The 9,383-nt window shown below is 47.8% G+C and overlaps 1 protein-coding gene across 10 annotated transcripts in view; it reads right to left on the reverse strand.

Moving 5' to 3' along the window:
- The window catches only part of Kiaa0753 (KIAA0753 ortholog), a 62,372-nt gene that overhangs the window by 817 nt on the left and 52,172 nt on the right, over window positions 1–9,383 (reverse strand). For 6 of the 10 annotated variants that reach the window (XR_004113671.1, XR_004113668.1, XR_004113665.1 and 3 more), the window contains exons 19-20: window positions 6,716–7,889; window positions 6,305–6,426 (exon numbers count right to left, since the gene is read on the reverse strand). The exons of 1 other annotated variant lie outside the window; for it this stretch is intronic. Coding sequence is in view for 2 of the 9 variants with exons in the window: in XM_031354347.1 (XP_031210207.1) it covers window positions 7,772–7,889 (118 nt within the window). In the remaining 7 variants the exon portion in view is untranslated. Of the gene's footprint in view, window positions 1–6,304; window positions 6,427–6,468; window positions 7,890–9,383 lie in introns of those variants that run through there. 3 more of the 10 variants (XR_004113666.1, XM_031354349.1, XM_031354347.1) reach the window with 3 other exon arrangements.

A 9,383-nucleotide genomic window follows, 5' to 3' on the forward strand; every position in this document is an offset into this window, starting at 1 on the left:
TTCAATCCCTTTGTTCAAATGGAAATAGTCCCTTTAGTCCGGGGAATCTGGGGCTTGCTCCTGACTTCAGCTATGAACATGTACCAGTTAATTAAAAGCTTTCTCGGGAGCTCTCGGGCCAGCATCCTATCTCCCAGGCTCAGGTGGCCTGTGACACACACAGGTCATAAGACAGTACAGCAGCACTCCCTTGTTGGTATCGGTCCCCAGTTCAGAATGAAAGGAGGACCAGACACATTGACAGAGAAAGCTCAGGTCACAAAGCCCTGAACCACTCACACAAAATCCTGACCATCTAAGTGGCCCCATTTTTTTGTTTTGTTTTTTTGTTTTGTTTTGTTTTGTTTTTTTCTTTTTTGTAGCACACATGCCTGGAATTTCTGAAAGCAAATGCTAGCCAGAGAGCCTTCTAACTGGGTGACAGAGGCTGGAGGGCTGGGAGGAGACTGGGCAGGTCCTAGACTGGCCAAGACTCCTCCATCACACAGGGCAGATGCACAAGCCAAAGACTTAACAGGATATGCCTGCAGGGGCTTGTGGGGAGGCTCCTGACAAGCCTGACTTGCCCCTGACATGGCCATTCAGCCTTTAGTATCTGCCCCTCTGCAGGGACCTTCCACAGTTCTCATTGTTCTCAATCCATTTTCTCATTCACTGTAAAAGCCAGGCGCCTGCAGACTCTTTCCATGTTTATTGTGAAGCTGGAGTGTATGCAGGGTTTGGTTTCACAGGGATTGATTAACACAGATGGAGCACTTGGCAAGGGCCTGGGGCTCCCAGTAGACTCCCCCATTTAGCCATGAAATAAAGATTAGAGAGCTGGAGGGCAATCTAGGGCAAACCCTGCTTTCAAGGGAAGGGAGGGACTAGGGATGGAGGAAGCTGCCTATTCCTGCTCAAGGGCATCTTCTTGAAGTGGGATGAAATTCCTTGCCAGAAGAAAATCATGAATAAGGCTGAAACCACTGCTGCCACCTAATACCCAGTCAGCCTCCTCAGGTCACGAAGCTCTCCTGCTCATCTTGGGGAGAGGCCTCACTCCTGAAGCCCTCCAGCACCCATGCTGTCTGAAGTGCAGTACAACCATACCTGTATCTACCCTTCTGTGAGCCCCTTGCTTGTGCTGGCAGGCCCTTCCCCTCTTTCTTGAACACCTATTTGAACTACCTATTTACTGTTCAAGGTCTAAGTCAAAAGCTGCCTTCTCTAGAAAGGCTATTCCAACAGCTGTCCTCCTTCAGTAGAAATGCATCCCTACTTCTCTCCCCTTTGCTTCAGCTCTGCTCTCATTCTGCCTGCTTTTGTGTTTCTATATACACAGTGAACTTTAACAGTAGTGCAACCGGCAGTTTGTTACTGCCTCATCTGAAGACAATGGTGTGTTTGTTTTGCTTCTGTGCTGGGAACTGAACCTCTGGTCTTTGGTGTGCCAAGTGCCTGCTTTACAGCCTCTACCAGGGAGCGAGTGTGCTTCTTTAATGTTAACTGGCTCTTTTTGCTTGGCCAACATCAATTCCTTCTGTCTCAGAGAACAGGGCTTCCATTTCCCACCCAGGTGCAATCCATACTTAGTTGTTTTTTACATTGGCGTTTTGACTACATGTATGTCTGTGTTGGGGGTTCAGATCCCCTGGAATAGGAGTTACAGACAGTTGTGAGCTGTCATGTGGATGCCAGGAATTGAGCCCTTTGGAAGAGCAGCCAGTGTTCTTAACAACCGAGCCAACTCTCCAGCACCATTTTCATTTTTATTTTTTTCTGAGACAGAGTTTGGGTTTTCCTGTGTGCCCTTGGCTGTCCTGGAACTCTCTCTGTAGCTCAGGCTAGCCTCGAACTCATAGAGATTCACCTGTCTCTGCATCCCCAGTGGCAGGATTAAAGCCATGTGCCAGCACTGCCTGGCACAATCTATAAGACTGAGATGATGGTGAGCGATTCTCTGACAGGTGTCTCTGACCTGACCAATCAGAGCAGAGGGATTAGATGGAAATGTGCCTCACTACTGGAAGTGGCTAATGCCAATGAGCTAACCCAGAAGCTGTCTTGGAAAGAGGAAAGTCTTTGTGCTGTGAATGGTAAATGGGCTGTTTGTGCCCATGTGGCTCCATGTGGGAACTTGAACTTCTGATCCTCCTGCGTCCAGCTCCTGTGTGCTGGGATTATAGATGTGCAGCACTGTGTTGTTTATGTGGTGCTGAGGATGGAACCGGAGGCTTTGAGCATGCTAAATAAGTATGTTACCCACTGAGCTACAGCCGTTAAGTAGACTCTTGCCTGTCAAATGCAAGAGCAGTCTTCATTTTTAGTGGGAGTGAGTAGTTGCTGTGGTCCTACTGGATGACTGCCACAGTGGTTGGTTCTGAGCATACGAAGGTGACTGGGCCATCTATCCCCTCTTGTTGATGCAGCCTGCCACAGAGTCCAGGTTCTGTTCCAGCTCCTGGCACCATTTTTTTTCATTCCATCCTAAGCTGCCTCCATTGTCTCTACCTTCTTGCTTAGGCTGGACCCTGCTGGAAGCTGGCCTCCATAAAAGAAGTGACAATCAAGCCGCCCCATCACCTGGGGGCTATAATTCTACCTCCTCATTTGGTTCTCACACTGATACTGATCTAGAGATTATTGATCTACTCTACAGATGAAACTGAAGCCAAGTGAGCTGAAGATTTCCCAACTACAGAGTAGTCATTACCAAGTCTGGCTGGAAATTCTTTGTTGCTCCCCACCCCCATACTGAAGTGCCCTTCCCTGGACTCTGGTATCCAGACAACTGTGATAAAACAGAACAACGCCGGATCTGGGGATGAAAGATGGAGAGTGCTAGTTCTGGATCTGTCCCTCTGTCTAGATGGCCCTAATCAAGGTCCTCTTTCATAAGCTTCAATTTCTCCATCTGTAAAATGGGTCTGAGACAGGACAGCAGACCAGCTGGATAGGCCCCAGATGTACTGCCCAGGGCAGCAAAAGGCAAAGTTGGGAATCACTGTCAAGTGTCCAGATGGAAGGACACGGCAAGGATCCACATGGGACAGTGCGCAGGGAAAAGCAATGGAAGAGGTCAGGACAGCATTCCAGAGCCCTGCTTCTCAGTGCATGTCAAGGCTCCCCAGTAACAGGTTCTATAAAACAATCTACATAATAATTATCAAAAACTTATGGCCAGAGGCCGAACTCTGTTTTCATGGCTATATCCTTTATGTACCACCTGAACTACTGCTGGTACATAAAGGGGCTGTTATATGGTAAAGAGAACAGCATATATTTAAAGGCACTTGAGAATTTTAAAATGATGGGTTTTAAAGACAAGGACGTGGGTGGTTAATCCAGGTACACACATAGCCTCTCTTGCTCTCTGGATAACTCCATTACGTATCAGCGATGACTGAAGCCCTTTGATTTCACAGAGTATCTTGGAGCTGGAGCTCTCCTGGGAGATCTTGAGGGTCCTGCAGAATTCTGCAAACATTCTGGAAGCTGGCCCATTCTCCATGGTCCTCAGTCCCTGCTTCCTGTGTGTACCTGAGTAAGCAGTGTTTGCTTGACTTTTCTAGGTCAAATATAGCTTAGACTTGGTGAACCTGATATTGGAGTTGGATGGATGGCAAAACCCAAAGGGCCAGGACTTAAGTACTCTTGCCCCCCTGGAACACAGATTCCTGAGGCAGAAAAGTTCCTTGGAATTCTTCCATGCACTCTGTTGCACTGAGAGGCAGACTAAAGATACTGAAGGCCCCACCCCAGCTGGGGGCAGGAACATACAGGGGGCTTCTCAGTACAGGTTCAGTGACCTGCAGCCCACAAGTGGAAGGGGCATAGGAGACCTCACCAAGACAAAAGAAGTTGGAGGAGGGGACTTATGGGTGGGATGCTTGGGAAAGAAGCAGGTCTGGGCTGGGGAAGGAGGCAGGACCAGCACACAGAGAGTGGGAGTGCACCTGGCAAGTGTAGGTAAGACCCACAGAGAAGAGCAGGACAGGGCAGGGTAGAAGGGTGCAGGAGGGCAAAGGGCCCACAGGGCCAGGGGAGCAGGGATGTTGTGTGGGAGGAGGCCTGTCAGAGCACAAAATGGTTGTGCTGCAAAGGCACTTCAGAAACCACAAAGTGGGCCTTCGAAGGCTCTACACAGATGACTTTAAGGCATTCCAGTGAGAGAGGGAGAGATCAAAGCTGTAACACCCAGGGTCAGGAGAATGAATGATTCTATGGGGAGAGGCTGGATCTTTGAGGCCTGGGAACAGGTGGCCTGGGAGGGGGCTGCAGCAAGGTCAGGAGCCGCTGTTCTTCTCCAGGGCCATTCTTAGTTGGTGATACATGAGACCCTGGTGAGGGTAAAGAAAGTTAGCCAGGGAGACTAGGCATGCCCAGCATTCTAGGAAGGAGAACAATTAATAGTGTATGTGTAAGTTCTAGCTGGACTGAAGATACACATGGGGCCCTGGGTGGACTGGTATAAGCATAATGGGGCTAATGGTATAGGAATAGAGCCCTGGCAGACTAGAGAGGGGACTCAGCACCAAGCTCCCGTGAAAAGAGAAGATGGGCTGTTCACAGGAGTCAGCAAAGGAGGGGCCCTTACTAAGAACCCAGAGTCAACGCACAGCAGCATGGTTGACAAGAGTCCATGTAACCCAGGCCCTCACTGCTGGCTACTGAAGTCCACACCCATGTTGAAACTGACCAGAAACAGCTCTAGCACCAACCGAGACCCCATGGGAAGTCAGGACTGATGAGGACACACAGCTAGATTACTGCCCTCCTCTGCTTTGCATGGACCCAAAGCAGCAGGGGTTTGCTTCTCAGCCCCCAGAGGATCATTAGAAAATAGGTGTTTGCATCACGATTCACAATACTAGCAAAATCACAGTAATGAAGTAGCAACGAAAAAAATGTTATGGTTGGAGATCACCAACCACAGCATGAGGAAACATACAGAAGGGCCGCAGCATTAGGAAGGCTGAGGACCAATGCTCCAGAGGGTACCTCCATGGTGACCAGGGTCAGTGAGGATACACCTGACTTTCAGTCATCGCAGGCAATTCCTACCAGTGTCAAGCTAAGACACCAACACTACTCAGGGGGTGTGGGGGGCTTCCAGACGTGGTTCTGCTTCACTGTGGTTTGTCTTCCACCTGTCAGCCTGAGGCCACTGTGTCCTCTCCCAGCACTGCCTCTTTTATCCACTCTCCTAGAGGTCCCCAGTTTAGGGAGGCAGAGACTTGAACTTAGTGGGGAGAAGGTGAGACCTTTCATCACCACCCTGGTGCAAGAATGGGGATCATACTAAGGAGAAGGGGAGCAGGTCACCTTATCCCCACCCCCTCTTCTGTCAGTTCTCTTAATCCTGGGCTTAGCCTACATCCAATTAACAGGAGCAGCCTGATTGAAGCCCAGGAGCAGCAGGGGCAGACATCCCCTTAACCCCCATGCCCCAGTGTAAGTAGAGGGAGACAAGTTTTCCACAGTGAGTTGGAAGTCAATGGCAGTGGACCTCAGAGGCCAATGTGCACACTCCTAGATGGCCACCTACCAGAGTCACACAAGGTCAACATGTATCTGTGGGCTGTACTGAATGTGATCCATCCCCTATACATTAATTCAAATGTACCTGCAGAGCAACAAAGTGCTAGGCAGAATCCCTGCCCTCAACTCTAACAGAGGCAAGGAATAAACAGGTGAGAGACAGTCTGGCCTGGCAGTGAAAGTCAGCCTATGGTGAAAGGGGGCACTAAAGAGCACACAGGCACCTCAACAAACTGAGGGGAGCTCATGCAACACAAACACACTCGAGTGAAACAGGCTGTGAACCGGTCATGAGAAAGCTGAAGGGAATTAGAGAATGACTCATACGTGCTCAGCCTTAGTTCATGCAGCAAACATTCTAGTGGTCTGCCTGCAGGGTTGTATGCAGGGACATTAACAGAAGCAGAAGATTTCATTCTCATTTCCAAATTCTTATTTCTGATGGCTCACTTCTGTCTCACTGTGACTGCAAGTCTGGGCTACAAAGCAGACCCTGGACATGAGGCAGGGATGAGGCTCACCCACCTGAGCTACTGAGAGTCACCTGGTACAGGAGGCTGGGCCAGGCTTGCAAGAACAGGCTGCAGCAGGAAATACTCAGCAAAGGTGCTGCTCCAGAAGCAGTGTCTAGGACACTGAGTGGGGACATGAACACAGGCTAGATGGCCCAACTTCTCCCTTTCTGCTCTCATCTATCAATGGGTGTGTGATGGTATCTGTCTCACATAGACTGTACCGGCATTAAGTTATGCAGGGAACACTTTTAGCACAATACTCTAGTACGTGCTCAATAAATGTTAGGTTTTATTAGCACTCATTTTCCTCTGAGGTGGCAAATAGTCTACAATGTTCATATCAAATACAAAAGTATTCCCAGTGGATCCTGTAAATCCCATTTCACATTACCTGTGGGGAAAAAGGAGATGTAAATTACTTCAAATAGACATGTTGACAATTTAAAATACTGAGTTTATTTTTTTTAAATCTGCACAGTAAAAACTGCCACGACAAATGAAGACTACCAATGACAAGGGCTTCTACTGGTTCAAGTGTACATGTTTAACTCTCCAGACTGAAGACCTATGAGTTCCTTGATGTCCTTTCTGAGGTTATATAGTATTACACAGGAAAATATTTTTAAAAAAATGAGTTTTTGTGACCAAAAAGCTTATATCATCACCTGAATTTCTGGTACCTTAGAAATGATCCCAGGAGGCCACATCGAGGCATCTGTGGTAGCCAGATTCACATTAGTCCTTGGCTGTCTCTCCCTTTGTTCCTTACACTTCTTTCAGCAAGCCTCACAAAAATAACTGAGGCAAACTGATCCAGGAAAACTTTCTTCAGGCAGTTGCCTTATTTGTATGCATATCCCTTTTCTTCTTCTCAATTCAGAGTTCCTGAGAACCTTGGCACCAGGACCTAAGAGCCTTCAAAAGGCCATGTGGGCATCTCTGGTCCTCCGAAGACTCTAGAAGTCTTCATGTCATCCACTTGGCTCCCTCCTCCAGATGGGATGCTCTGTGGTGCAGAGAATCTTCTGCTTTCTGGGAGAGTGAGCTGGCATGGGGAAGGCCTGCCCTCTCCTGTCTTCATACTTGTTCTGCATTCAGAGAAATGCCTTTTATACTAGGATGTGTCAAAATAGCAATAAATGACTCAGAAATGGAGAACGTGAAACTCCCTAGGAAGTGAGCCACGGAGAAAGGTGAGCTTGGGCCTGTGTGTTCTGTGTGCCTGTGTGGTGGGCCCCCCACTTCCACTGCTGCTGAGCAGAGGCTTGGTGGCACCACCACTCTGCACTCCGCGTAGCTTGCCACCCAGGAGGGAGACACACCAGTGACAATGTGATGAACATGCTTGCCAAGAGGAGCCAGGTGCTAGGACCAGACAGTAACAGCACTTGGGTTAGCACCGATCTCTCCACCCCCATGGGTTTAGCAGAGGCTAGAATCCCTATGTGAAATACCTTTATCTATTACCTTTCAAAACATTTTGATCTCCAACTGAGTCAGAGGAAAATTATACATTCTGAAAATGTTGTACCTTTCTAATTGTCTCATGCTCCTCAGGCGCTAATAAATGTAACCCACCTTTTCATAACTTCTAGAAGCACTGCTAAGACAAGGAGAGGGTGGCCTCCCTGGCATTCCCCTTCAGTGGGCAGCTGAGGACAAAGATTCCCCCATGGGCTGACAGCGGGTGGTGCTGTCCCTCCAGCAGTGATCTGAGGGCCCTGCCTGGACAGCTCTCATGCAGCGGCCTCTAGGAATTCTGAGGTGAACACAGCTTCTGCATAGTCTTCACACACATCCTGCAGTTCTGCAGCCACGGCCCCCAGCGCTTCATCTACCAGCTCATCTGAAAAGCTGGAAGACAAAGGACACAGCTGAAGGCGTGGGCAGCTAAACAGAGCTGTTCAGTATTCATGAAAACCTAGTCAATCAGCTCAGAAATTGTGTGGAGATCCAGAAGCCCGGAAGAACCAAGATACTTCTGGAGAAGAAAAACAAAGTGGGGGGCCTGGCTCTCCCAGATATTAAGAGGGTAGCACCTAGTTCCCCAAGTTCTGCAGGATCACCAAAACAGGCAAAATGGACCTCACCCTTGAGATGGCTGCCATCAGAGCTGACTGGAAATGAATGATTTGGCCATAGCCCAACCCAGCCCCAGCTTAGAGAAGGTGCACACTTTCTCTGTGGGAAAGAGCAAGGTCCTCCATATCCCAGAAACCTCTACATAAACACATGCGTGTATACACAGCACACAGCCTTTTTTATTTGAACTGTTAGAGAGTATGTTGAAGACCTGGAATCCCTCAAGAACTTCAGTGTGTCCTAGAAAAGATACTGTGTAGACAACTGTGGTACCATTACCATAAACCATTATCTGATCTTTCATACAGACTTTATTCAAACCTTGCCATCCATCCAAATAAGGCTCTTAAAACGTTTTAGAATCCAGGATCCAATCCAGGCTATTTTGTTGTCATGTTTCTTTAGACTTCTTTCCTTTAAATTATGTTCCTCAGTCTCTCTTTCAGACCATAAAATTTTTGGGAAAGTAAAGCTTTTTTCCCCTCACTGTCCTTATATCCTGGGTTGTTTAGTATTCTCTTATAATCACTGTCAGCTGCCTAGTTCTGGAACAGATGCAGAAGGGGTACTGTGTCCCTCAGTGCTTGTCCCATGCTGGTGACTGCGAGTTTGGCCACTCAGATGTGGTGATGGCTGCCAGGCTGCTTCCCTTATAAATCATTATTTTGCATCTATAACTAATACATAAACCATATGGAGGTGTTTTCAGACTCACTTGGGGTTTGCAGTTTCTTCTGTCTTCGTGGCCTTTGCTATTATGGCAATGATAGCCATAGCCATTGTCTCTCTGGATAGTTTTTCAGATTCATTTTCTTATTCTCCTCTCCCAAGATGGAACCTCAGTGCTCAGTCTTCTATTTTCATCTTTAATTTTGCCTTTATACACACACACACACACACACACACACACACACACACACTCTGTTTCACAGGCCAAGCTTCCAGGTTTCCCTTCTATTTTATCTAATTTGCTATTGAGCCTATCCAATGCATTCTTCATTTCAGAAAGTATGGTTTGTTTGTTTTTTGTTTTTTGTTTTTGAGTTTTTTGTCCATGGATGTATGTTTGGATTTTGATGAGCTCCCAGTCCTCTGGCAAAATTCTAAGCTGAGTCTTTTATTTCTACACAACAGGCAGCTATTAAGAGTCTGTAAACAGAAGCTCTTTAGCCAGTCCCACAGCACACAGAGAAAGTCACACTCCCAGGTGATCTAACAAGCCCAGGATCCCAGGATCCCAGAGACAGCTTGACTCTGAGGAGTTCT

This window comes from Mastomys coucha, unplaced genomic scaffold (assembly GCF_008632895.1).
Source record: "Mastomys coucha isolate ucsf_1 unplaced genomic scaffold, UCSF_Mcou_1 pScaffold5, whole genome shotgun sequence".
In the NCBI taxonomy this organism is placed as follows: Eukaryota; Metazoa; Chordata; class Mammalia; order Rodentia; family Muridae; genus Mastomys; species Mastomys coucha.